This window comes from Struthio camelus, chromosome 15 (assembly GCF_040807025.1).
Source record: "Struthio camelus isolate bStrCam1 chromosome 15, bStrCam1.hap1, whole genome shotgun sequence".
Lineage (NCBI taxonomy): Eukaryota > Metazoa > Chordata > Aves > Struthioniformes > Struthionidae > Struthio > Struthio camelus.
In genome coordinates this window covers 1,730,457-1,757,081 of record NC_090956.1, presented here as the reverse complement: position 1 = coordinate 1,757,081, position 26,625 = coordinate 1,730,457, and the positions used below count along the sequence as shown (strand labels likewise).

General features: G+C 74.0%; 1 protein-coding gene across 2 annotated transcripts in view; it reads right to left on the bottom strand.

Annotated features, from left to right (window-relative positions):
- CASKIN1 (CASK interacting protein 1) overlaps nt 1–24,942 on the bottom strand; it is a 37,606-nt gene extending 12,664 nt beyond the window's left edge. For both annotated transcript variants that reach the window (XM_068908750.1, XM_068908751.1), the window contains exons 1-10: nt 24,775–24,942; nt 6,214–6,265; nt 3,291–3,388; nt 1,645–1,790; nt 1,427–1,522; nt 1,092–1,222; nt 891–999; nt 672–780; nt 473–567; nt 278–395 (exon numbers count right to left, since the gene is read on the bottom strand). In XM_068908750.1, coding sequence (XP_068764851.1) covers nt 278–395; nt 473–567; nt 672–780; nt 891–999; nt 1,092–1,222; nt 1,427–1,522; nt 1,645–1,790; nt 3,291–3,388; nt 6,214–6,265; nt 24,775–24,868 — 1,048 coding nt within the window. In that variant the 5' untranslated portion in view covers nt 24,869–24,942. The remainder of the gene's footprint in view (nt 1–277; nt 396–472; nt 568–671; nt 781–890; nt 1,000–1,091; nt 1,223–1,426; nt 1,523–1,644; nt 1,791–3,290; nt 3,389–6,213; nt 6,266–24,774) is intronic.
- Between the last annotated feature and the right edge of the window lie 1,683 nt (nt 24,943–26,625).

Genomic DNA, 26,625 nt, shown 5'->3' with positions numbered 1-26,625 from the left:
GCAGGAGCGGGAGCGCGGGCCGGGCAGCGGCGGGCGCCGGGGGCGGCAGCGGCTCGCACCGCCTCCTCGCACTGCGCGGCCCCACCGGCCCGCGACGGCCGCGGCGGCGCAGCCGGCGGCCCCTCGCCCCCGCCGCCCTCCGCACACCGCCCCGCAGCGCCACCGCCGGCCCCCCCGGAGCCCGCCGGAGCCGGCGGGACGGTTGCAGCCGGCCGGGGAGCCGGCCCCAGCCCCGCGCCGGGGCGGTGCGCGCGGCGGGGACGGGGCGGGTATTTGCCTGTTCGCTTGCTGATGGCTTCGACGAGGCTGGAGGGGAAGTAGCCGACGCGGTCGTTGCCGGTGCGGTTGTCGTGGATGCAGCCCTTCCAGCGCCCGTCCGCGTGCTGCTCCAGGACCTGGGCGGGAGGCGGCGTGAGGGCAGGGCGCCGGCCCCGCGGAGCCCCGCGGCGCCCCGGCGGCCCCCGGCACTCACCGTGATGACGTCCCCGGCTTTCACGTTGAGGCTGGTCAGGTCGTAGTTGTTGCAATAGTCCTTGACGGCCCTGACCTGCAGCGCGGCGGAGGCGTCTGCGGGGACAGAGCGGGCGGCGTTGCAGGGCGCCGCCGAGCCGGCCCGGCCGCGGGCGCCAGGGCTCGCCGCCTGCCCCGCGGCCGCCCCCGCCGGCGCTCACCCCGCAGCATCTGCTTGATCTCCTTGCTGGCCTGGCTGGTGGTGAACTGGTTGACGATGTCCAGAGCTGTCTGGTTGTAGGTGTTGCGCACGTGGGCGTTGATCCCGCTCTGCAACGGCGGAGACGGGGTTGGGCACGGCGCTGCCCGCCGGCCCCGGGACCCGCCTCGGGCTCGGCAGCCCCGGCCGCCCTGCCGGGGCCGCGCGCGAGGGCCCTTACGTCCAGCAGGAGCCGCACCACGTCCGTCTTGCCGCAGAGGGCCGCTTCGTGCAGCGCCGTGCCCGCCTTGGTCTGCCGGTTGATGTCGATGCCGGCTTGCAGCAGCAGCCTGCGGGCGGCACGGGGAGGGTCAGCGAGGCGCCGGGCGGCCGGAGAGAGCCGTCGGCGCCCGCAGAGCCCTCCGCGGCGCCGGCCGCTCACCGGATGATGTCGATGTGCCCGTTTTTGGCTGCCAGGTGCAGGGGGCTGGTGCCGTTGGGGTCGGTGGTGTCGCCGGGCTTGGGCTCCAGCAGGGCCGCGCACATGTTGCTGTTCAGGAGCAGTTGGACCACCTGGATCAGCAAACACAGACGGAGCAGGGCTGCAAAGACAGCTCAGCTGCCTGCCGGGGCTCCGGCAGCCCCCGCGTCCCCGCAGCCCCACGGTCCCGGCCCTCGCCTCCCCGGCGGCCTCCCCAAGGGCTGCTCCGGGCCGGGAAGCTCGCCCTGCCGCTGCCCAACTTGCCTGCCGGAGGGCCCCGCGTTGCAAGGACTTACCCCGACCCGGCCAAACTCGCACGCCAAGTCCAGCGGCGTCTTCCCCGAATTGTCCATGATGCAGGGGTTGGACTGGTGCTGCAGCAGCATCTCGGACTGGGGGGGCGAGAGAGCGGCCTGAGCGTGCTGCGGGCGCAGCGGGGGCACCGCGGCGAGGGCAGCGCGGCCGCGCCACGGCCCCCGCACCCGCTGCCTGCCCCGGCGCCCCGCCGCCGTACCACGTCGTAGTGCCCGTGCTGCGCCGCCAGGTGCAGGGGGATCTGCCCTTCGTCCGACGGGATGTTCACCGAAGAGCCCGCTTTCAGCACCATCTTCATGGGCTCCTTCTTGCCTTGCCAAGCAGCGTAGTGCAAGGGCCGCATCCCTGCGGGCAGGAGGGACGAGCGCAGTGGTGAGCCGCAGGGCAGCGGAGACTGCAAAGGGGTCCACGGCACCTGCCGGGATGGATCAGCCTCCCTCCGTGCACCGAGGCTGGGATGGAGCAGCCTCCCTCCGTGCACCGCGGCCGGGACGGAGCAGCCTCCCTCCGTGCACCGAGGCTGGGATGGAGCAGCCTCCCTCCGTGCACCACGGCCGGGATGGAGCAGCCTCCCTCCGTGCACCGCGGCCGGGATGGAGCAGCCTCCCTCCGTGCACCGCGGCCGGGATGGATCAGCCTCCCTCCGTGCACCGCGGCTGGGATGGAGCAGCCTCCCTCCGTGCACCGCGGCCGGGACGGAGCAGCCTCCCTCCGTGCACCGAGGCTGGGATGGAGCAGCCTCCCTCCGTGCACCACGGCCGGGATGGAGCAGCCTCCCTCCGTGCACCGCGGCCGGGATGGAGCAGCCTCCCTCCGTGCACCGAGGCTGGGATGGAGCAGCCTCCCTCCGTGCACCGCGGCCGGGATGGAGCAGCCTCCCTCCGTGCACCGCGGCCGGGATGGAGCAGCCTCCCTCCGTGCACCGCGGCCGGGATGGAGCAGCCTCCCTCCGTGCACCACGGCCGGGATGGAGCAGCCTCCCTCCGTGCACCGCGGCCGGGATGGAGCAGCCTCCCTCCGTGCACCGCGGCCGGGATGGAGCAGCCTCCTCCGTGCACCACGGCCGGGATGGAGCAGCCTCCCTCCGTGCACCGCGGCCGGGACGGAGCAGCCTCCTCCGTGCACCGCGGCCGGGATGGAGCAGCCTCCCTCCGTGCACCGAGGCCGGGATGGAGCAGCCTCCCTCCGTGCACCGCGGCCGGGATGGAGCAGCCTCCCTCCGTGCACCGCGGCCGGGATGGAGCAGCCTCCTCCGTGCACCGCGGCCGGGATGGAGCAGCCTCCTCCGTGCACCGCGGCTGGGATGGAGCAGCCTCCTCCGTGCACCGCGGCCCGGATGGAGCAGCCTCCCTCCGTGCACCGCGGCTGGGATGGAGCAGCCTCCTCCGTGCACCGCGGCTGGGATGGAGCAGCCTCCCTCCGTGCACCGCGGCCGGGATGGAGCAGCCTCCCTCCGTGCACCGAGGCTGGGATGGAGCAGCCTCCCTCCGTGCACCGCGGCCGGGATGGAGCAGCCTCCCTCCGTGCACCGCGGCCGGGATGGAGCAGCCTCCCTCCGTGCACCGCGGCCGGGATGGAGCAGCCTCCCTCCGTGCACCGCGGCCGGGACGGAGCAGCCTCCCTCCGTGCACCGCGGCCGGGATGGAGCAGCCTCCCTCCGTGCACCGCGGCCGGGATGGAGCAGCCTTGTCCGTGCAGCGCCGCAGGGGCTCGGGAGCTGCTCTGGCAATGGCTCTCCTTTGCCTCCTGCCCCGGCGCCCGCGACCCAGACAGCGCGCCCGCCCCAAGGCCCTGCCGCTGCCGAGCCGGCCCCGGCCCCTCTCTCCGGCAGCCGCGGGCACTCGCCTTTGTTGTCCTTGATGTCGACAGCGGCCTGAGCCTCCAGCAGCAGGGCGATGAGCTCCGTGTTCCCGTTGAGCGCCGCATGGTGCAGAGCGGAGAACCTGGGGGGCAGCAGTGGCAGCGTCAGGGGGGCCGCGGCGCCCTGCGGCCGGCCCCGCAGCCCGCCGAGCCTCGCCGAAGCGCTCCGCCGCGCTCCGCCGCCCGCCGGCCCCCACCCGGCATCGCCCGCCGCCCCCGCATCCCCGGGGAAACCCCTTCGCCGGCCGAGCGTCCCCGAGGGGCCGGCACCGCTGCGACCCCGAGGGGCCGGAGCCCCGGGGCAGGGGGCGAGTTTGGGCGCTGGGCGGGCGGCTTGGGCCGGCGCGGGGAGGCAGCCGCCCTCCCCGCCTGACCCACTTCTCCCCGGCGGCGCGGGGCAGCGCGGGGGGGCCGGCGCCAGATGGCTGCACGGCACAGCGGCCGCCTCGACCGGGCGCCCGGCATCGCCGGGGGGGCCCGCGGGCTGGGAAACGGAGCCGGCACTTGGCCCCCGCTGCCCGGCGGGCTTCGAGGAAGCGGCCAGCCGCTGCCCCGCTCGCTCCTCCCGGCGGCGCCCACTCGGCTGCGCCGGGCTCGGGCGGCCCCAGCCCGGCCCCGGGCCCCCTCGGTGCTCACCGAGCGTGGGAACGGCCCGCGTCCGCCCCCCGGCCCGCGGCGGGCCGGCGACCCCGTGTCGCCCGCGAACGCTGGCCGAGCGCTCCTGCTCGAGGACCGGCCCCGTCTGGCCACCGCGTCCCCCACGGAGGCGCCGGCGGCGGTGACTCCCCTGCCGCAGCGGGGGGGCCGCAGCGCCACGAGACAGCTCGCTCCGGAGGCTGATCCCAAACGTCTGCCTGGGAAACGGCAACGTTTTCCGCTCCAGCGCCCTGCTCCAATCGGCTCAAGATGGTGCAAATTGCAGCCGTGCCCCGAGCTGTTGCGGGGGCTCCGTTTGCAGAGCCGTTTGCAAAGGCCACGCGACTTGCAGGCCAGCGTCCCCCGTGCAAACAGCAGCGAGACCAGCGCGCCGCTCGCCCACGGCCAGAGGGCCAGCAAGCACAGCAAAGGGACAGGGAAACTGAGGCACAGCCAGGGGCGGGGGAGACCGAGCATCCTGGTCCCTCGCTGGGAGCGAGCGCAGGGCCTGTCAACCGCGTTCCCAGCCTGGCCCAGCGGCGTGCAGCCCCCTGCGCAGCCCGCAGGCTCCCGCAGCCGCAGCGCAAGGGGGTCCGTGGGGCCACGAGCTCCCTCGCCCTGCCAGCGCCGCAGCCACGCGAGCGCCCTCCGGCCCGCCTGCAGCCGGCACGGCCAGCCCCAGCGCGCTCCCGCTCCCGCGCACGCATGCACGCTTGCATGCACATGCACGCTCCGCTGCACAGGCGCACGCTTGCACGCACGCCGGCACGCACGCATCCACTGACACGCCGGCGGGTACCGAGAGGGCGCCCGCTCCCGCCGCCCCGCTGCTGCGCCCCGGCTCCCCGGCGGCGCCCGGCTCCCCGCCGGGCTGCGCCGGCTGCGGCAGGCCGCTGCGCGGGAGCCGAGGATGAGCAGGGAGCCCAGGCTGCTGCCTGGCTGCGCGTCCCCGGCCGCCTCCAGCCTCTCCGCTCACGTGCCGTTCCCACCCCGCCGCCTCCCCGCAGCCCCGGCCGTCCCCGCGGGGCTGCCCCGGCCGCGGCGCCGGGCACGGCCGTCGCTGCCTGCCCCGCGCGCGCCGGGCTCTGCTCGCCGCCCGTCTGATGTCGGCTCCGGAGCGGCGCGCCGCCGGCACAGCCCGGCGGGTCACGGCCGGCCAGCCCCCCTCGCCCCACGGGAGCCGGCGCGGGGCTGTTGCCTACAAAGCGCCATCAGAGCCCGGCACCCGCAGCAAGAGCAGGAAGAGGCCGGGCAGATAACGAGCCTGCTTTTCGCAGCTATTAATTTTCCTTTCAGCTCTGGCTTCCTGCCGCCTCTGATGTCCCTGCCTGCCCGGTGCGAACGCAGCCGGGCGCGTTGCAGAGGGGAGGGGGCTTGCAAAGCCCTTCTGGCCGGCTAAGGGGCAGGAGAGGGAAGACCGGTTCCCCGCTGGGATCCCGGCGCGGGGGACGCGGCGGGGAAGGGCCCTGGCTGCCGGGCGCCCGCGAGCAGGAGGGTGCCCCGTCCGCGGTAAATCCCGCTCCGCCTGCGGCAGGGGAAGCCGCTGCCCTGCAGGAGCAGCTCTGCGGAAAGAGGCCCCCCGAGCCGGAGGGGGAGAAGCCTGCCGGGAAGCAATAACGAGCAATTCATTGGCGAGAGCCCCAAGAGCTGGATTTCATCTCACCAGGGAGCTGGGCACCCCCTCACAAACGCACGTGGCTCTCCCGCTCGCTGCATGCTGCCGTGCACGGCCCCGTGGCACACGCACGCCTGCTCGCTGCACGCCTCGGCACACGCACGCCTGCTCGCTGCACGCCATGGCACACGCACGCTTGCTTACTGCACACCTCAGCACACGCACACTCACTTGCTGCACACCATGGGACACGCACGCCTGCTCGCTGCACGCCTCGGCACACGCACGCCTGCTCGCTGCACGCCATGGGACACGCATGCCTGCTCGCTGCACGCCTCGGCACACGCACGCGCGCTTGCTGCACACCTTGGCACACACTCACCTGCTCACTGCACGCCTGCTTCCTGCACGCCTCGGCACACACCTGCCCGCCCGCTGCATGTGTGCCCACCGCACGCCTCGGCACACACCTGCCCGCCCGCTGCATGTGTGCCCACCGCACGCCTCGGCACACACCTGCCCGCCCGCTGCATGTCTGCCCACCGCACACCTCGGCACCCGCACGCCTGCTCGCTACATGCTACAGCACTGGCACCTCTGCTCGCTGCACCCAGTGGCGCCCGCGGCACGCGCGACGGGAGCAGGGCTCCCACTCACCCGTCGGTGTCTTGGAAGTTGACGTTAACTTTCTTTGCTGATCCAAGGAGCTCTGGGAGAGAGAGAAAGGGGAAAGCACGTTAAGGAGGAGACGGAGGAGGGATGGAGAGCAGCGCCGGGACCCCGCCTCGTGCTCGGACGCAGGCTGCAGGGCGCCCCGGCAGCCTCCTGCAGGCACCGACGCGGGCACAGACGCGGGCATGGACACAGCTCCCGCCACGCCGCCTGGCGGGAAGCAGCCAGCGGGGCTCGTCCTGCCCGAGCACGCGGGCTGACGCCCGAGTCGGCCAGCAAAACTCCCGCCCTGGGCAATAGCCGGGGCCCGACTCTGCGCTGGGAGCGAGAGGGCGGCAGAGAGGGCGGCGCGGCCGGACCAGAGGAGGGCTCCCGGCCGGCGGCGCAGCGCGGCCGACGCGCCGCTGGGCTGCTCCGGCCCGGAAGCCCCGGGCACGGCCGAGCAGCCAGAGCGCCACTTCTGCACCCTGCCCGCGCGGCTTCGGCACGTGGCAGCCCCGCAGCGGGGCTCCCCGCACGCAGGGGACGCACGCAGGTGTCACTGCTGGTCGGTGGCAGAGACCGAGAGCGGGAGAGGGGAGAGGGAAGCCCTTCCGGACGCGCCCCGAGGAAGTGCGCTCCTGCTCCCCCTGTGCAGAGTCACGGCGAAGGGATGGGGACACCGCTGGTCCCGCCATCCTCCCGGTGGCCCCGCGGCAGCCCCGGCCAGCCTGTCCCCGGGGCACTTCCACTGGCACGGGGAGGCCGCTGCGCTGGCCCCGCACCGCCGGGCTGGACCCACCGCCCTTCCCCGGGCCCCGCGCAAGCAAACAGCGGCAAAAGCTCCCGCACCGCCGCTCGGGACCAGCGCCCTGCTCGCCCTGCCCAGAGCAACCCCGGAGAGCGCCCCGGCCAGCCCCAGAGGGGACGGTGACGCGGGGCGTCCCGTTCTGGGGGGCACATCAGCGGCGGCCCTGGTGCGCCAAGCTCGGCACCGACTAACACGAACGGTAACGGGGAGAAGGGGAAAATGCAAAAGGGAGAAGGGGCATTGCTGCTGCTGCTGTTGCTGCTGCCACCACTGCCGCCGCCGCCACTGCTGCTGCTGCTGCTGCTGCTGCTGCTGCTGCTGCTGCTGCTGCTGCTGCTGCCGCCCAGGACAGCGGCTCGGCGGCAGCATGTGTCTCGGCCGGGCGCAGGGCCGGAGCTGAGCCCCGGGTGCATCGGTGCTCCGGCAGCGTCGGGGGCCGCAGCAGCCCCTTGCAGAGCCCGGGGCCGTGCCGTCGGCAGCACGGCCAGAGCTTCCCGCCGCGCACCCCGATCGGGGTCCCCCCTGCCCTCGCCCGGGCCGGCGCTCGTGAGCAGCGCGCGCCGCCGCGGGGGAAGCTGAAGCACCTGGGAGCGACCCGGCTAGCGCAGCGATGAGGGACGGGGCCAGAGCTACGGGGTCGCCCACAACCGCCGCGCAGGCTTTCCCACCAACGCGCTCGTCCTCGCGGGCCTGAACGAGGAGGAGGAGAGCAGCGGCGGCCCAGGGAGCCCCCGAGCGGGCAGGACCCCCGGCCAAGCCCCGCGCCCCCCTCCCCGGGCCTTGCCCGGATCCAGCCCTGCATCCTCGTGCACATCCGGCAGTCGCCATGGCAACCCTGCATCCCTGGGGGGGGAGAGGAGGAGGAGGGAGGCCGAAGGGCCGGCGGCGCAGGGCCTGGAGCCGGCGGGGACGAGGGAGCGCCCGAGGTGCCCCCGAGCCGGGGCAGTCGCCCGGGGGAGGCCGTCGCCCGGGGGAGGCCGTCGCCAGGGGGAGGCCGGCCGTCTTCCGGCGGCTCCGCAGGAAACGCGAGTTGGGGCACGAGCGCTCGTCAGGCGACAGCCCGGCGGGCGGGGGGGAGCGACTCCAGGCAAGGGGGAAAGCGGAGGCCGAATCGGGGTGGGAGCGACGGAGAAGGCGTCCCCCCGCCCCGCCAGGGCTCGCTCGCTCCTCGCGCCCTGCCTCTGCTCACCGGCCCGGCGGGGCACGGCCAGCTCCCAGCCCCCGGGTCCCGCACAGCCCCCCGGGGCCCACATAGCCCCCCAGGTCCTGCATAACCCCCCACGTCCTGCACAGCCCCCAGGTCCTGCACAGCCCCTGGGTCCCATGCTGCATCCCCCAGGTCCCAGGCAGCCCCCCTGGGACCTGCACAGCCCCCGTGGGTCCCAGGCAGCCCCTGGGTCCCATGCAGACCCCCTGGGTCTTGCACAGCCCCCCCAGGTCCTGCACAAGCCCTGTGGGTCCTGCAAAGCTCCCTGGGTCCTGTGCAGCCCCCTTGAGTCCCGCACAGACCCCCGGGTCCCACACAGACCCCTTGGGTACCATGCAGCCCCTGGGTCCCGCGCAGCCCCCTTGGGTCCGGTGCAGCCCCCCAGGTCCCGCGCAGCTCCCCTGGGTCCCACACTGGCCCCGAGTCCCATACAGCCCCCGTGGGTCCTGCGCAGCCCGGTGGGTGGCATGCAGCCCCCTGGGTCGCACGCAGCCCCCTGGGTCGCACGCAGCCCCCGGTGCATGGGGCCGAGGGGTTGCACCGCTGCAGCTCCGCTGAGGTCTGGCTGCAGCAGCAAGGAGCAGCGAGCGAATGAAACGAGGGCCTGAGCTTTTGCGAGCTAGCCTGCGCTTAATTAGAGCTCCTCAGAGCACGTTAAGTCCTGATTGAATTTTAAATTCCCGGCCTGGAGGAGCAGAGCCGCTGGCAGAGGAGAGGGGCCATCTGCATGCAGATGAGGCAGCCCTGCGCCCGCAGCCGAGCGGCCGGGTGCTGCGGCAGCGCCGGCCCCGGGGTGTCGGGGGCCACGGCAGCGCCGGCCCGACCCTGCTCCGCCCCCGGGGCGTCGGGGGGTCCGGGCATCCTTTGGGGTGTCGGGGGTCTGGGCATCCTTTGGGGTGCCAGGGGGTCCGGGCATCCTTTGGGGTGTCGGGGGGGGTCTGCGCATCCTTTGGGGTGCCAGGGGGTCTGGGCATCCTTTGGGGTGTCGGGGGGGGTCTGCGCATCCTTTGGGGTGCCAGGGGGTCCGGGCATCCTTTGGGGTGTCGGGGGTCTGGGCATCCTTTGGGGTGCCAGGGGGTCCGGGCATCCTTTGGGGTGTCGGGGGTCTGGGCATCCTTTGGGGTGCCAGGGGGTCCGGGCATCCTTTGGGGTGTCGGGGGTCTGGGCATCCTTTGGGGTGCCAGGGGGTCCGGGCATCCTTTGGGGTGTCGGGGGGGGTCTGCGCATCCTTTGGGGTGCCAGGGGGTCTGGGCATCCTTTGGGGTGTCGGGGGGTCTGGGCATCCTTTGGGGCACCGGGGCGGTCTGGGCATCCTTTGGGGCGCGGGGGGTCCGGACATCCTTTGGGGTGTCGGGGGGGGTCCGGGCATCCTTTGGGGTGCCAGGGGGATCCAGGCATCCTTTGGGAGCCAGGGGGTCTGGGCATCCTTTGGGGCGCGGGGGGTCCAGACATCCTTTGGGGTGCCAGGGGGATCCGGGTATCCTTTGGGGTGTCGGGGGGGGTCCGGGCATCCTTTGGGATGCCGGGGGGGTCTGGGCATCCTTTGGGGCACCTGGGCGGTCTGGGCATCCTTTGGGGCGCGGGGGGTCCGGACATCCTTTGGGGTGTCGGGGGGGTCCGGACATCCTTTGGGGTGCCGGGGGGGTGCGGGCCTCCTTTGGGCCCCGGGGAGTCTGGGCATCCTTTGGGGCACGAGGGGGGGTCCGGGCATCCTTTGGGGCGCCAGGGGGTCCGAGCATCCTTTGGGGTGTCGGGGGAGTCTGGGCATCCTTTGGGGTGCCGGGGGAGTCTGGGCATCCTTTGGGGTGCCGGGGGGGTGCGGGCCTCCTTTGGGCCCCGGGGAGTCTGGGCATCCTTTGGGGCACCAGGGGGGGTCCGGACATCCTTTGGGGTGTCAAGGGGATCCGGGCATCCTTTGGGGCGCCAGGGGGTCTGGGCATCCTTTGGGGCGTGGGGGGTCCGGACATCCTTTGGGGTGTCAGGGGGATCCGGGCATCCTTTGGGGCGCCGGGGGGTCCGAGCATCCTTTGGGGTGTCGGGGGGGTCTGGGCATCCTTTGGGGCGCGGGGCAGCGGCAGCATCGCCCGGAGGACGCAGCGCTGCCGGCACCGGAGGGGCGCTGGGCCCCAGCGCTGACCCCGGCTGCGGGGCCGAGCCCGCTGCCAGCACGGCCACAATGGAGCCTTTCAGCGCCCGTGGAGAGGCGCCCGGCCGCTTCCGCTCCCGCCGCCGGCCCCGCTCCAATTAGCCGCTCCCACGAGAGGGGCAGAGCCGCCTCGGGAGATGCAAATCGCCCGGGGACAAAAGGCCCCGGCGGCCGCCAGCGGGCACCGAACAGTGCCTCCAGTCTTCCGCCCCGGCCCGGGGACGGGCCGCCGGCCAGCTCCCGGCACGGCCCGCCGGGCCCCTCCGCCTGCCCGCCGCCGGAGCGCGGCCCGCCGCTGCGCCCGGCGAGACCCGCCGCCGGCAGCCCGCTCCGCCGCGGAGGGAGGGAGACGTTGCTCAACTCTCGCTTCCCAACCAGCAGCTCATTATCCGCCGTTTCGAACCCCAAAAGCGGCTTCTTTAACACCAAACGGCAGCAGCGCGCGGCCCGGGCCGGAGGCAGGGAGGCTGCACCGGGCAGCCCCGCGCCCGGGCCTTTGCCGCCAGCGCCGGACTCGAACACGCCGTCGCGGGGAAACGCGCCCCGCCGCGCCTGCAGCCGCCGCGACCCGCTGGGCGCCCCAGCCGCGGCGAGCGCCGGCCCCGCGCAGCTCCCCTGCGCCCAGCACGGCGCCCCGTCACCCGCAGCCGGCGGCAGCGGCGGCCCGGCCGAGCCCCCTCGGCCGCCCCCGACCTGCGCCCGGCCCCGCTCCGCCCCGGCTGCCGCGCCGAAACGACGAACGCCGGCCGGTCTGGCCCCGGCGCCGCTGGACCGTCAGCGCTGCCACGGTCTCAGAGCCGGCCCAGGCCTGCTGCAACACGTCCCTCGAGGCTGCTTCAGGAGGGCCAGGAGCCAGCCCGGCCCCTCTGCTAGAGCTGGCGTTGATTCTGAAACCTACTGACAGCAGTTAAGGACAGGGATGCCCAGTGCCAGCTGGGACTCGCGGTTCTCCTGCAAGCACTCGAGGAAAGGAGCCATCGCAAGCAGCTCCCCCGGCCGCCGGGGAGGCCCCGCGGCGCTCGCGGCCAGCGCGGCCGCCCCACTCGGCGCCTCGCCTGGGGCGGCAGCAGGGCCGGGTGCGAGCCCCTGCGCCCCGCCGCGCGGGGGCCCCCGCAGCGCCCGGCGCTGCCCCGGAGGCTGCACGTCCGGGACAGCCAGCCACGAGAGAGCTCGGCAACAGCACGCAACCGCAGGGGAAACCGAGGCAGAGCGAAGGCGGCGGGGAGCTCGGCTGATTACAAACACCGGCTGCAAAAGGCAAAGAGCACGAGCGGGAGGGGAGCCCGGCCGGCCGCCGCCGCCGCGCGGGAACGCAGCCGGCTCGCCGGGGCCGGGGCCGCCCCAAGGGCTCCTCCCCGCAGCCCGGCCCCCGGGGCTCTGCGGGAGCGCTGCGGGTGCCGCCGCGGGGACCTCGTCCCGGCTACGACTCTCCCGAACGCCTTCGCTTGGAGCAGGGCATGGCGCTGCCGGAAGGCACCCGAGGCCGAGCCACCGCAGCGCGCTCCCCCGGCCCGTCCGCCCCGCCGGGGCCGCGGCTCCCTGCCCGGCACCGGGCCACGAAGCGCCCGCCGGCATGCTGCACCCGCGCAGAGCCAGCGCCAGCCGTCCCCGGTCCCGGCGGCTCCCGGCCGAGCCGCCGCTGACGGAGCAGATCCCGGCCGTGGCAGCGCCTGGACGACCGCGCCGGCGGCGGCACGGCCGGGACGCAGACCGGTCCCGGCAGCTCGCGGCAGGGTGGGCGCCTCGCGCGGGGCGCCGCGCTCCCCCCGGCGCAGGGCCGCCCGGCAGCGACGCGCCGGCTCGCGGGGAGCGGGCGTCTGCTCCGAGCAGATGGCTCCAACCTCCGCTGAATCAACATCCACCTAATGAGGGGAAAGCCGTGGCGGCCGCCCCGGCAGCCTCCCCCGCCGAGCCGCCGGGACCCCCGGCGCGGCCACCCGCAGGGCCGACCCTCAGGCGTCGAGCCCGCCGGACGCAGCCGGGACACGGCAGGGGCTCCTTCCGCCCCGATGGCTGCTTTGGGCTCATTCCTCCCTGTTCCCTGTGCTGCAACGCAGGAGGCGGCCGGGGGGAGCAGGCAGCCCCAGGGGCCCTGCGGAGCCCTGCCGAATGCCAAAGCCTCCCGCTGACCCTTGTCTTTGCCCCCGCAGCGGTCGCGCTCCCCTGCTACGCCCACGGTCCCTGCCGATCTTCCCCCTTCAGAGCCCGGGGGCAGCAGGACGCCTGGGTCCCTCCCCACCCGCATCCGCCCTGCGAGGCGGAGGGGAGCGGCACGGGACACGAGCAGGGAGATGCCGGGGCGGCCCGGCGGGAGCAGCCCTGGCTCCGGGCACCGCGTTCCCGTGTGCCCGCGCCCCTGCACCCGCGCTCCCGCACCCGCGCTCCTGCACCCGTGCTCCCGCACCCCTGCACCCGCGTTCCCGCACCCACGTTCCTGCACCCCTGCACCCGCGTTCCCGCACCCGCACTCCTGCACCCCTGCACCCGCGTTCCCATACCCGCGCTCCTGCACCCCTGCACCCACGTTCCCGCACCCGCGCTCCTGCACCCGCGTTCCCGCACCCGCGCTCCTGCCCCCACGCTCCCGCACCCCTGCACCCGCGTTCCCGCACCCGCGCTCCTGCACCCCTGCACCCGCGTTCCCGCACCCGCACTCCTGCACCCCTGCACCCGTGTTCCCGCACCCGCGCTCCTGCACCCCTGCACCCGCGTTCCCGCACCCACGCTCCTGCACCCCTGCACCCGCGTTCCCACACCCGCGCTCCTGCATCCCTGCACCCGCGTTCCCACACCCCTGCACCCGCGTTCCCGCACCCGCACTCCTGCACCCCTGCACCCGCGTTCCCATACCCGCGCTCCTGCACCCCTGCACCCACGTTCCCGCACCCGCGCTCCTGCACCCGCGTTCCCGCACCCGCGCTCCTGCACCCCTGCACCCGCGTTCCCATACCCGTGCTCCTGCACCCCTGCACCCACGTTCCCGCACTCCTGCACCCATGTTCCCACACCCACGTTCCCGCACCCCTGCACCCGCGTTCCCACACCCGCGCTCCTGCACCCCTGCACCCGTGTTCCCGCACCCGCGCTCCTGCACCCCTGCACCTGCGTTCCCGCACCCGCGCTCCTGCACCCCTGCACCCGCGTTCCCGCACCCGCACTCCTGCACCCACGTTCCCGCACCCGCGTATCTGCACCCCTGCACCCACGTTCCCGCACCCGCACTCCTGCACCCCTGCACCCGCGTTCCCGCACCCGCACTCCTGCACCCACGTTCCCGCACCCGCGTATCTGCACCCCTGCACCCTCGTTCCCGCACCCGCACTCCTGCACCCCTGCACCCACGTTCCCGCACCCGCGTTTCTGCACCCCTGCACCCACGTTTCCACACCCGCGCTCCTGCACCCCTGCACCCACGTTCCCGCACCCGCGCTCCTGCACCCCTGCACCCGCGTTCCCGCACCCGCGCTCCTGCACCCCTGCACCCACATTCCCGCACCCGCGCTCCTGCACCCCTGCACCCACGTTCCCGCACCCGCGCTCCTGCACCCCTGCACCCGCGTTCCCGCACAGGGAAGACGGGCGCGCAGGAGCCGAGCGCCTGTTTCGGTGGGTGAGGGGGGATCCTGCAACAGCATCGCTGTGAGCCGCCAGATAAAGGAAGCATCAAAAATAGCTGCTCTTAATTATATCCTTGCTGACGAGTGCCACGCAAACAACGGGTGTTGAAAGCTCTTGTTGCACTAGGAGCCCTGGCAAGAGCGGCAATATTTTCCTGTCCGCGCCTCCCGAGCCGTCGCGCCGGGAACGGAGAGCCTGGGTGGTCGCTGCGGGGCCGCGCTGCCCACCCAGCTCCAGGGTCCCCCGGGACCTCCCATGGTCCCCAGGGCCGCCACCGGGCAGGGGCCACCTCCGGCGCAGCCTCCAGGCACCGCGGCGGGACGCCCGCGTCCCCTCCCGACGCTGCGCCGGCCGGCAGGGCCCCGGAGAGCCCCGCAGGCAGAGGCTGTGCCGAGGCCGGGAGCTCTTCCCAGCAGTTGTCCAACAGGGAAACGTTTCTATTCCTGCAGCCAAGGTCACGTCAAGTAACAAGCCCACACTACGTTCAGATGCTAATAAAGCCATTATCATCCTATGATCAATTCGGACTGTATAAATAATGCAGGGGAAGCTCGCGGGACGCTGCCGAGGCGCACTCGTAGCAGGGCTCTGGGTGCCCGCAGCGGCGCGGCCGGGACGGACCGGCGGGCGGAGGGCACCGGCGCCGCTCGCCCTGCCCCGGCGGACGCACCCCTCTCCGGCACACCTGGGTGCCTGCTGCCCATCACAGCTGAAAACCATGCTGACCATCACAACGGACCTTCCTGCAACTCATCGCAGCTGGACACGCTGCTGTTCACCACAGCTGGATACACCACTGCCCCCCGCGGCTGGGCACCGCTGCCCGGCGCCCGCAGCCCACCCACGCCGGGCACCCCTCTGCCCCTCGCGGCCGGGCGCCCCTCTGCCCATCGCGGCCAGGCGCCTGCAGCCCACCCACGCCGGGCGCCCCTCTGCCCCTCCGCGCTGGGCGCCCCTCTGCCCCTCGCAGCTGGGTGCCCCTCTGCCCCTCACGGCCGGGCGCCTGCAGCCCCTCCGCGCCGGGCGCCCCTCTGCCCCTCACAGCCGGGCGCCCGCAGCCCACCCACGCCGGGCGCCCGCAGCCCACCCATGCCGGGCGTCCCTCTGCCCCTCACAGCCGGGCGCCCGCAGCCCACCCACGCCGGGCGCCCCTCTGCCCCTCACAGCCGGGCGCCCGCAGCCCACCCACGCCGGGTGCCCGCAGCCCACCCATGCCAGGCGTCCCTCTGCCCCTCGCGGCCAGGCGCCCGCAGCCCCTCCGCGCCGGGCGCCCCTCTGCCCCTCACAGCTGGGCGCCCGCAGCCCACCCACGCCGGGCGCCCACAGCCCACCCACGCTGGGCGCCCCTCTGCCCCTCGCGGCCGGGCGCCTGCAGCCCACCCACGCCGGGCGCTCCTCTGCCCCTCGCGGCCGGGCGCCCCTCTGCCCATCGCGGCCAGGCGCCTGCAGCCCACCCACGCCGGGCGCCCCTCTGCCCCTCCGCGCTGGGCGCCCCTCTGCCCCTCGCAGCTGGGTGCCCCTCTGCCCCTCACGGCCGGGCGCCTGCAGCCCCTCCGCGCCGGGCGCCCCTCTGCCCCTCACAGCCGGGCGCCCGCAGCCCACCCACGCCGGGCGCCCGCAGCCCACCCATGCCGGGCGTCCCTCTGCCCCTCACAGCCGGGCGCCCGCAGCCCACCCACGCCGGGCGCCCCTCTGCCCCTCACAGCCGGGCGCCCGCAGCCCACCCACGCCGGGTGCCCGCAGCCCACCCATGCCAGGCGTCCCTCTGCCCCTCGCGGCCAGGCGCCCGCAGCCCCTCCGCGCCGGGCGCCCCTCTGCCCCTCACAGCTGGGCGCCCGCAGCCCACCCACGCCGGGCGCCCACAGCCCACCCACGCTGGGCGCCCCTCTGCCCCTCGCGGCCGGGCGCCTGCAGCCCACCCACGCCGGGCGCTCCTCTGCCCCTCGCGGCCGGGCGCCCGCAGCCCCTCCGTGCCGGGCGCCCCTCTGCCCCTTGCGGCCGGGCGCCCCTCTGCCCCTCTGCGCTGGGTGCCCCTCTGCCCCTCGCAGCCAGGGACCCGCAGCCCCTCGCGGCCGGGTGCCCCTCTGCCCCTCGCGGCCGGGTGCCCCTCTGCCCCCTCCGCGCCGGGCGCCCCTCTGCCCCTCCGCGCCGGGCGCCCCTCTGCCCCTCGCGGCCGGGCGCCCCTGAACCCCGCTGCCCGTCACAGCTCGTCTCCGAAGCCCGGGCAGGCGAGGGACGCTGGCCCTGCGCTCCGCGGCTCACAGCCCGTGTGGGAACGTCCCCCCCTCTCTGCCACCGGCACCCAGGGGCCACGCTCAGCCCGCCGCGACGGCCCGGCAGGGCCAAGGCACGGCGACGCCAGGAGAGCCGGCAGCGGCCGGCACAGGAGCACCGCGGGAGCAGCGAGCCCCCTGCCCTCGCGGAGCAGCACGCCGGGGCTGCGCAGGGAGCGAGCGCCCCGCCGCCCCGGGGCGCCTTCTGCCGGTGCAGCCCCCGGCCCAGCTCCCGCCAGGGGCAAAGCCCCGACCCGGCCGCCCCGCGCCCGCGAGCTCGGGGCCGCGCTCGCGCCCGACGCGCGTTCGTCCGGACGCCCGGCGCCCGCGCCGGGGCCTTCCCGGGAGAGCGGAGCAATCCGCACGTCCGAATCACGGGGCCGTAGGAGCCTGAGTCACGGCCGCGCTGCAGCAGCCCGGGGCCTCTCCCCTGGGGCCCCGAGCAAGCGACTCAAACGCAGCTTTCAAGAGGCAGCAGGGACTAATTTGTATTTTTCTTTTCCTTTAAAAGGAGATTTTTAGAACCAAAGGGGGGGGTGGGGGGGGGGCCGCCACGCCAGGCCGCTGGGGAGGGCCAGGGTGGCAGCCCCGGGGGGGACGGAGCCGCGCCGTCCTCCCGAGCCCTGTCCTCGCCCGACCTCGGCGGCCGCGCAGCGCGCCCGGGCCCGGCAGCATCCCGCCGGGGGCCGAGCCGAGCCCGGGGCTGCCACGCGCCTGCTCCCCGGGGGGCCGGCGGAGACCCCCCCCTGCGGCCGCGGGCGCCCAGCCAGGGCTGCGAGCCCGGGGCCGCGCCGGGGAGCCGGGGCGGCCGCGTCCCGTCCCCACCGCCCCTCTCCAGCCCCCCGCAGCCACCAGCAGCACGACGGCTGCGCGACGCTCGGAACGGCTCTGCTGGCCGGGGCCGCCGGCGGACACGGCACCGCCAGGGTCCCCCCGGCCCGTTTCGGGGCTCGGCCGTGCCTCGCGCCCCGCCGGCGCCCGGCTGCTCGAGCCGGGGCTGCGGGAAACGCTCCGCCGCGCCGCCGTGCCGGCACCGGCCCGCCGTCAGCCCCGCGCCAGCCCAACGCCCACCCGCGCCTCCGCGGAAAGCCGCGCGGGTGCCGTTTGCACGGCGCCTTAATTGAAAGTCTATTTTCACCGCTCCGGGGCGACGTTAAGCAGGTAATTTTCGGCAATCTGGCTGGCTGGAAGGGAGCCGCGCCACCGCGGCGGCGGAGACGGCCGGGGAGGGCGACGGGCACGCTCGCCCCCGCCTCGCCGCCCCGCGTCCCCGAGCCCCGCCGGCGGGGACCCGCGGGACCACCGCAGCCCCGCCGCCGCGGGGGGCAAACCCGGCCGCAAACGGAGAGGTCGGGGCTGGGGCTCGGGAAAACGCTCCCAACCTGCCCCGCCAGCAGCCAGCCCGCGGCAGGACCGGGACAGCCCCGGCCCGGCCCGGCCCGCCGCGCTCCCGGGCTTAGCCGGAGCGGGTGGCCGGGCGCACGCGTGGGTGCAGCCCTGCGCGGTGCCCCCGCCTGCAGGGCGCCCACAGAAACCACAGGGAACCGGGCGCTGCCCCGGCGCCTGCGATGGGCGCTCACGCACCCGAGACCGACGCGACAGCCCCGGTACAACACGGGGCCTCTAACGCCCCCATTTCTCCTGGCCCCACGCCGCGACGGCCCGGTTGCCCTTCCCGCCTCCGCTGCTGAGCGCGTCGCCATCCACGCGCCCCCTGCGCGGCGGCTCGGGGCCGGCCGTCGGCGGGGGTCCGCGGAGCTGCCGACGGCGAGGAGGGGACGCCGGCGCGGGGCATCGCAGAGGCGATGCCGTGCAAGGTGGCGGCGCTGGCCCCAGCACCCCTGGTCGCCCGTGTCCCCAGCAGAGCGGCCGCCGGGAGGCCGGCGAGGGGCTGCGCGAGGCCGCCTGCCCCTTGCCCTGCAGGGGAGCTGGGCCGCGAGGGCTCAGTCAGAGACAGTCCCGGGATTTGTGCACGCTGGAAGGGAGAGAGCCGGAAGAATAGCTGCTGATGAGCAGCGCGGAGCCGCCGAGGAGCGCGCTGTAAACAGGCCAGCTGCAATGCAGGAGCAGGGCCGGCAGCTGCTTTGTGCGCTCAGGCGGCTCCAGCATTAACGTACCAAAAACCTACGGGCGCCTCGGTGAGGAGGTGGCACAGCGCCAAGCTCCCACCAGCCTCCTCCAGAAGGCATCGGCCGGCCGCTACTGCAGCCGAGAGCGGTCCCCAGCACTGAGCCCCGTGCCCGGCCTGGGAAGCAGGCGCTGCCGGAGGCATCCAGCGGAGCTGGCCACCGGCACACAGATGTGCATGGGCACAGGGATGCGCAGCGGTGCACGTGGATGCACAGGGGCACAGGGATGCGCAAAGGCACAGGGATGCACAAGGATACACAGCAATGTGCACAGGGGCACAGGGATGCACAGGGATGCACAGGGGCACAGGGATCCACTGGGATGGGCACATGGATGCACAGGGATGGGCACAGGCACAGGGATGCACAGGGATGCACAGGGATGGGCACATGCATGCACAGGGATGGGCAGGGATGGGCACAGGGACACACAGGGGCACAGGGATGTGCAGGGATGTGCACAGGCACAGGGATGCACAGGGGCACAGGGATGCACAGGGATGGGCACAGGGATGCACAGGGATGCACAGGGATGGGCACATGGATGCACAGGGATGGGCACAGGCACATGCATGCACAGGGATGCACAGGGATGGGCAGGGATGGGCACAGGGACGCACAGGGATGTGCAGGGATGTACACAGGGGCACCGGGATGCACAGGGACACGCTCACAGAGCTGACCTGCACGGTGCTCGGGGAGGCAGTGCCCGGGGCGGCTCTGCAGGCTGCAACCCCAACCTGCTCCGGCTGCAGCGGAGAAGGGCTGCGGCAGGGCGCGGAGCCGGAGCCCCGGCTGGCCGCGGCGCCCCAGGGCACGGCAGCCACGAGGCCGCCTCAATCCCTGCTCTAATCGCTTGGCTCTGCACCAGGCCGGCGGCAGCGACCTTGCTGGCGAGGCCCAAGGAGACTCGGGGCAGAGCACGCGCTCCCCACGCCGCCGCTCCCGCACGGCGGCCGGGCTCTGCCGGGCACGGTGCTTCCCGCCGGGAGCAGCGCGGCGATCGCCCCCGCAGCCGCCCGGGCGCGCTCCCTCCGGCTTCTCCCACCCCATTTTTGTGGAGGTTCGCGAGCCGGCCCGCCGCCAGCCCTCGCCCGGGGGACACCCGCGGCGCGAGAGCCGCTGGCGGCACCCGTCCGTCAGGGGCGCGGGGCAGGCGGCCCGAGCCCGGCGGGACGCGCCGCAGCCGGCGCGCTGCAGCCCCGCTTCCCATTTTTCAGGCTGATTGCTCCTGTCATTGCGGAGCCCGGCGTTAAACACCTCATTTTCTACTCCCGCATTGAGTCGGAAAATACTATTAACATTTCATTACGGCTTAAAGATCCCTTTTGGCCTGACACGAACAGCCGACTCGCCGGTGCGAGCGCTCCCAGCCCCGGGCAGGGACGCGCTGCCGGCCGGCGTCCCTCCGGGGCCGAGAGGGGACCGGGCAAGAGGAGCCGCGGGCCGGGCCGGAGGCGGCGCTGGGTCTGCACCCTGCCTTCGCCCCGAGCAGCGGCGCGACGAGGCCGCAGCGGCCGCCCCGGCGCTCCCAGGCAGAGGCGCGGGCCAGACCGCGCTTTCCGACCCCTTTTCCTTGCGCGCCGCCCAGCCATCAGTCGCGTTCGCTAGCGCCCTCCCAGCGGGTTTCTGAAGGCTTCTCAAAGGCACCTTGCGCGCCGCGGCCGGGCGAGGCGAGCGCGCAGCGGGTTTATGGCGCGCGGCCAGCCGGAGGCCCACCCGCGGCCGCTCCGCAGGGCAGCGCCGCGCCGGCCGCGCAGAGCCAGCGCCCGCGGCGCGGCACGGCACCCAGCGCGGTGCAGCGCGGCGCGGCGCGGCGCGCACCCCCAGCAGCCGGACCCGGCCAGCCGGGAGCAGCCCTCCGAGCGGCGGGCGCCTCGGGGGCCCCGCGTGCCGCAGACGGGGCGCGGGCGCTGCACGGTGCTCCCCCGGGCACCGGACCACGGAAACGCTCCGGCGGCTCTCGGAGTTGCCACCGGCCCCGGGACACCCCGGGGGCTGGCTCGGCGTCCCGCTCCAGCCCCAGCGCGCGCCGCCCGGGCGCCTGCCGCCGCAGCCGGCCCGGCGAGAGTTAAAGGGAGCGCGGGCAGAGCGGCGAGAGGAGCCAGACGCCGGGCTGGCTACGAGCAAACCGCGCCGGCGAGAGCAACCGGGGCGGCCGCCGCCGCGCTGGCTCGGGGTGCCCCGCCGGGAACGCCGCGGCGCCCGGCCCCGCCACCGCGAGCATCCCGCGAGCATCCCGCGCCCCTGCCAAACACCTGGGCGCCTTTGGGGGGAAAGCCGAGGCCGCGTGCCCGGGGCCGGCCGCCCGCTCTCCGGCGGGAAGGGAGCCGCGGCCGGGGAGCCGCCGGAGCTGCGCCCCCAGGGGCCGGGGCGGCCACGGCGAAGGGCCGGCCGGGCCGCTCGCCCGGCCTCGCGGACGGGGCGGCCGGAGGCGACAGGAGGGTTCGCACCCGCCGCGGCTCCAGGCCCGCCAAGGCGAGATGCAAGAAAAACGTAAAATAAACACTTGTCGCCCCAGGCTGAGTAATAATCGCTCTCTGGAAGGAAACTTGGCAGACGCCGGCGCGCTCCTGGCTGCCGAGTCCCCGCTCGGAGCGAGGCTTCGCAGGCCGGCTGTAAACCCCGAGAAGAAGTTTATGTGGGAACCGCTGACACATCATTAAGTGCAGCAGCGGCAGGAGCAGCGGCCCCGCGCGCCCGGACCACCCCCCGCGCGGCCGCCGCCCCGGCCCCCGTGGGGCGCACCGGCCTTTCCCCCACCGCCCCTCGGCCCTGCGGACAGGGGGCTCCGCGGGGCCCCGACCCGCCGCGGCCCCCGGCCGGAGGCGCTCTGCAACGGGGCCGCGCTCCGGCAGGATCCGTCCCTCGGCGTCCCGCTCCGGGCTCCCAGCCCAGCGGCAAGGGCCCCAGGCTTCGGCGACGCGTCCCCCACGCGCGGGACGAGCCCGCCGAGCAGCACCTCGGCCTCATCCTGCGCGCGTGCGCTTTCTGCCGGGGCCGCCGCGGCGGCGTTAGGGGGCCATCAAGAGGGACGGCTCGCGGCCCCGGCAGTTCACTTAGCGTTATCGCGGGCGACAGGGAGGGGGCGGCGGGCGCGCGGGGCGGAGGGCAATTGCCCACCGCAATTGCATTTGCAGCAGCCCTGCCTTGTACTGCATGGAAATTGAATTGTAAAACGCCAAAGACATTTCCTAACTGCACCATATTAGCCTGGTTTTATTAAATACTGTTATCAGAGGAGATTATTAATGCAATCAAACGTAGGCAAAGAAAAAAAGCCCAGAATTAACCGGCAGTCGCAAAGGAGGCCGCGCCGGAGGGGACGGGACGGAGGCGGCGAGCGAGGGCTCTGTCCGACGCTCGGCGCGGCGGCGTCCTGCCGGGGAACGGGGCGCCGGTCTCCCGAAGGGGTCCGGCTCCGGCCCCCCAACCCCGATCCCTGGGAAACAGCACGCTCTCGCCCCGGGGCCGGAGGCAAAGCCGAGACGCCGGCTGGCCGCGTGCCTCGGGCCCCATCCTGCACTGGTGCTGCGGGACGGGAGCGCCCACCGGCGCACCCCGCGCCTGCCTCCCCGCCGCCCTGCGCCGAAGCGCCGGCCGCCCCCGCAAGCAGCCCGCTCGCTCCAAAAAGCCAGCGAGGGGCGGCCGGCCGCTGCAGGGCCGCCGAGCGAAGCGCCCTTCCGCTGCCGCTGGCGAGGCCGGCGCGACGCGGCCCCGGCGCCGGCGGGCGCAGAGCCCCGGGGCGCCCCGCTCGGCACCCGCGTCTGCCCGGGCTGCGCACCGGCGCGACGCGCTCCCGCCGGAAAACGCCAAGTCACTACAATTCTTCGAGGTAGCATCCTTGGAGGAGGGGAGCGGGGAGAGAGCCGCTTGCTGCCAAAATCCTGCATCTGATTTGCGTAACTTTCAGACAACCTCATCAATTATGGACGCCCGGGCAGGGAGCGGGGCGCGCGCTGCCGCCCGGCCGGCCCCCAGGAAAACTCTCTCCGCGCGCTGCGCGGGCCCCACGTCGCCATAGCAACCCGTGTTCATTCACGCAGGGATTTTTAAAAATCTCATTTTTAAACCCCACATGAATAGGATATTATCCAGATAACCCAGCTAAAGTTACAAATCTTCCCCGTGCGGCGGAGCGGGGGGAGCGCCGGAGGCAGGGCACGTGGGAACGGCGCGGGGCCCGGCGCCGCACGCCTGCTCCCGGCGCGGCAGCAGCCCCCCGGCCACGCGCGCTGCCCCGCTGGGACCGCTGCCCCGGCGCTGCAGCGCGGTGCCTGCTCCCGGGGTGGGAAGGACCCGGGCCGGAGGGGCCGCGGGAGCAGGCCAGCGCGGGCAGCGGCAGGGCGCATCCATCCCCCCCGTCGGCCGGCGGACGATGCCGCGGGGGCCTGCAGGAGAGGCGGGAGGGGAGGAGGCGCCGGGAGTCCCCGGCACAGCTGGGGGTTGCCACGGCAACGCCAGCTGTGGGTTCGCCAGCCCCGCACCGGGCCCAGGGCGCAGCCGCCCCGCGCGGTCCCCGTCCCCGTCGCTGCACGCGGCTCCGAGGGGCCCCGGGAGCTGGCGGGGCCCGGAGCCCGCTGGGGCGCAGCTGGACCGCGGTGCCCTTAGCGGTGAGAGCGACTGCGCCCTCGGGGCCAGGGGGGACACCCCCCGGCCTCGCATGGCACCTCGGATGCCGGTCCTGGGGACCCAGGGGACGCCCCACTGGCCTTGCGTGGCACCTGGGACATAGGGGACCCCATGCCGGCCCCAGGAACACGGGGGACACCCCCCGGCCTCGCATGGCACCTGGGACGTGGGGGACACCACGCCGGCCCCAGGAACACAGGGGACGCCCCACTGGCCTCGTGTGGCACCTGGGACATGGGGGACACCATGCCGGCCCCGGGGACACAGGGGACACCCTGCCGGCCTTACCCCACCCGTGACAGCCCTGCGCAGCCAGGGACAAGGAGTGCCACGCTAGCCCGGCACAGCCAGGGACAGGGGGACTCCGCAGCAGCCCCGCGTGACGCCCGGGGCGCGGGGGATGCCCACCTCCGGGGGGAGCGGGGCAGGAAGGGGGTGCGGCGCCCCGAGCCGCGGCCCGGCGAGCCGGCGCTGCGCGGGCCCTTCCCGCCGGCACCGCCGGAGCCCGGGGCACGGCGCCGGCCGCCCCGGCTCGGCCCCCGCGCCAGGCCAGAACCCTGCGGCTGCATCAGCACCACGAATAACTCGGTCCCCAGCGAACCGCTTTCACAGAGCTGTTAAAAGGCACAGAGCGAGGCTAGATACACTCGGAGATGCACACCCGTGCTTGCAGGTACACGCATGAAGGTGCTCGCAGAGATCCCCCCCCCCCGCACACACACGCTCGGCTACACATGGAGATACATCCAAACACCCCCACACGCAGATACACAAACACAGACACATCCAGACACACATATGCCAGGATACACACAGACACACAAACAGAGGCGCCGACCCAAACACAGACACGCATGCACATCCACACACACGCGGACACGCATCCGCGCACACGCAAATGCACGCAGATGCACGCACGCAGGCACGGGCATCTCGCACACACACACACACACACACAGCCCGTGCATGCACACACACACACACACACACACACACACACACACAGAGCCCGTGCATGCATGCATGCATGCACACACACACACACACACACACACACACACACAGAGCCCGTGCATGCATGCATGCACACACACACACACACACACACACACACACACAGAGCCCGTGCATGCATGCATGCACACACACACACACACACACACACACACACACACACACAGAGCCCGTGCATGCACACACACACACACACACACACACACACACAGCCCGTGCATGCACACACACACACACACACACACACGCACGTCCGCAGATGCCCCCGGGCCGGAGCCCCGACCCTCGCCGCGGCCCCGCTCCGCGCCGGGCCCGGGCCCGGGCCGGCCTGGCTCGCCGGGGCTCGGGGACGCGGCCGGTCCCGGGCGAGGGCGGCGAGGCCGCTGCCGGGGCCCCGCGGCCGCTTTGGGGGTGCCGGCAGCGGCGGCTGCAGCGCCGAGCACCGCGCAGCCCGGGCCGCTCCGCCGCCCCCCGCCGCCCCCCGGGCACGTCGGCCCGGCCCCGCCGCACCGGCAGGCGCCGCCGGGGGCCAGGGATGCGCCGGGCACCGGCGGGGAGTGGGGGGGGGCGAATACCCGGCCGAGCCCCGCCAGCACCGGGCGGGGGGTGCCCGGCTCCGCTCGCCCCGCCGCCCCCCGGCCCCGGCTCCCTCCCCGCGGCGCCGCCGCCGCCCCCCAGCCCCGGCCCCGGCCCCGGCGCCGCCGCGGCGCACCGGGCCCCGCCGCCGCGGCACTCACTGGCTTTGCCGGGCTTGGGCCTCTGCAGCAGCTTCTGCACGGCGCCGACGTCCTCCGCCTTCACCGCCTGCACCAGCTCCTGGTCCTTGCCCATGGCTCCGCGGCGCCGGCGCTCCGCGCCTGCCGGGGCTCACGGCCCGAGCATCCTCCGCGGCGCCGGCGAGGGGCGGGCAGCGGCTCGGCGCGGCTCGGCGCGGGCCCCCCGCCCAGCCCAGCCCAGCCCAGCCCGCTCCGGAGGCGGCGGCGGCGGCGGCGGCGGGCGCCCGGGGCGGGGCGCGGCGGGCGCGGCGGGGCGGGGGGCGCCACCGGTAGCGGAGGAGCCGGGGGGGGCGCTCGGAGCGGCGGCGCATCGCCCTCGGGACCCCCCTCCAGCCCGCCGGCACAGCCGCGGTGCAGGCAGCCGGCAGGTCTCGGCGCCCCCGGCCCCGGTGCAGGGGCTCCGCCAGCCCCGGGACGGCCCTGGGACGGTGGGGCATCACCCGCCTGCCCGGAGGGGAGAGCAGCAGAGCCCGTGCTGCCCCCCAGCACTGCTCCTCCAGGCCCTGCTGCAGGTCCCCGCCTGGGCACCGTCCCCTGGCAAAGCGCAGCCCCCGCCTTGGTGAAGACCCCCAGGGTGGCAGATCCTCCAGGGCGAGACGAGCAAAGGGGCTGCCAGGCTCGGCAGGGCCGGGGCCGGCCTGGGTGGGCGCCGCAGCCTGCACCGACAGCCCTGGAGAGCCCCGAAGGGGAGAGGCGACCCGGCAGGAAAGCCCAGCTTGGCGGTGCCCGGTGGCGTGCCCTCCGCAGGCCCTGATCCCCTGGCCTTTGCAATCACCAACCATCAGCCTTTGGTGGCTAATAATGGCAATCAGGCTGGAGCTGTTTTTCAATTTCTTTAAATAAAGCCCTTATTACTGTCTCATTTTCCACTTTTGTAGACACAACAGCCAGTGGCATTCATCCTCTTGCATTTTTTTACAGTTTAAATCACTGAGACATTTAAAGTGTGGAGTATGCCTGGCCACGCTGAGGACGAAGAGAGTGCTGAAGAGCCAGTTGGGAAAGGGGGCCCGCTGTGCACAAGGTGTTAATGTGCTCATGATGCCCAGTAAATGCAGGGTAAATCCATCACCTGCCCAAAATTGCACCCAAACTTCTGCTCTTTCAGACAAGCTGCTGTCTAAAAGCCTTGCTGGGGTCCCCATTCTGCAAGTTAACCTTGGGGCCCACCACTCCAAAGGGCCGGTACCCCAGCTAGCCGTTAAAAGGGATGAAGAGCATTGGGCATCGCAAGGCACTGGGGCAGGGCAGCTGCAGCACGTTGGTGGTCACAGTGCCCTGGGGTGGTCCAGCTGTGATGCACCCGGGGTCGCAGTGCCCTGGGGCTGTCCAGCTGTGATGCACCTGGGGTCGCAGTACACTGGGGTGGTCCAGCTGTGATGCACCTGGGGTCACAGTGCCCTGGGGTGATCCAGCTGTGATGCACCTGGGGTCGCAGTGCCCTGGGGCTGTCCAGCTGTGATGCATTGGGGTCGCAGTGCCCTGGGGCTGTCCAGCTGTGATGCACTTGGGGTCACAGTGCCCTGGGGTGGTCCAGCTGTGATGCATCGGGGTCACAGTGCCCTGGGGTGGTGCAGCTGTGATGCACCCGGGGTCGCAGTGCCCTGGGGTGGTCCAGCTGTGATGCACCTGGAGTTGCAGTGCCCTGGGGCGGTGCAGCTGTGATGCATCGGGGTCACAGTGCCCTGGGGTGGTGCAGCTGTGATGCACCCGGGGTCGCAGTGCCCTGGGGCAGTCCAGCTGTGATGCGTCAGGGTTGCAGTACACTGGGGTGGTCCAGCTGTGATGCACCTGGGGTCGCAGTGCCCTGGG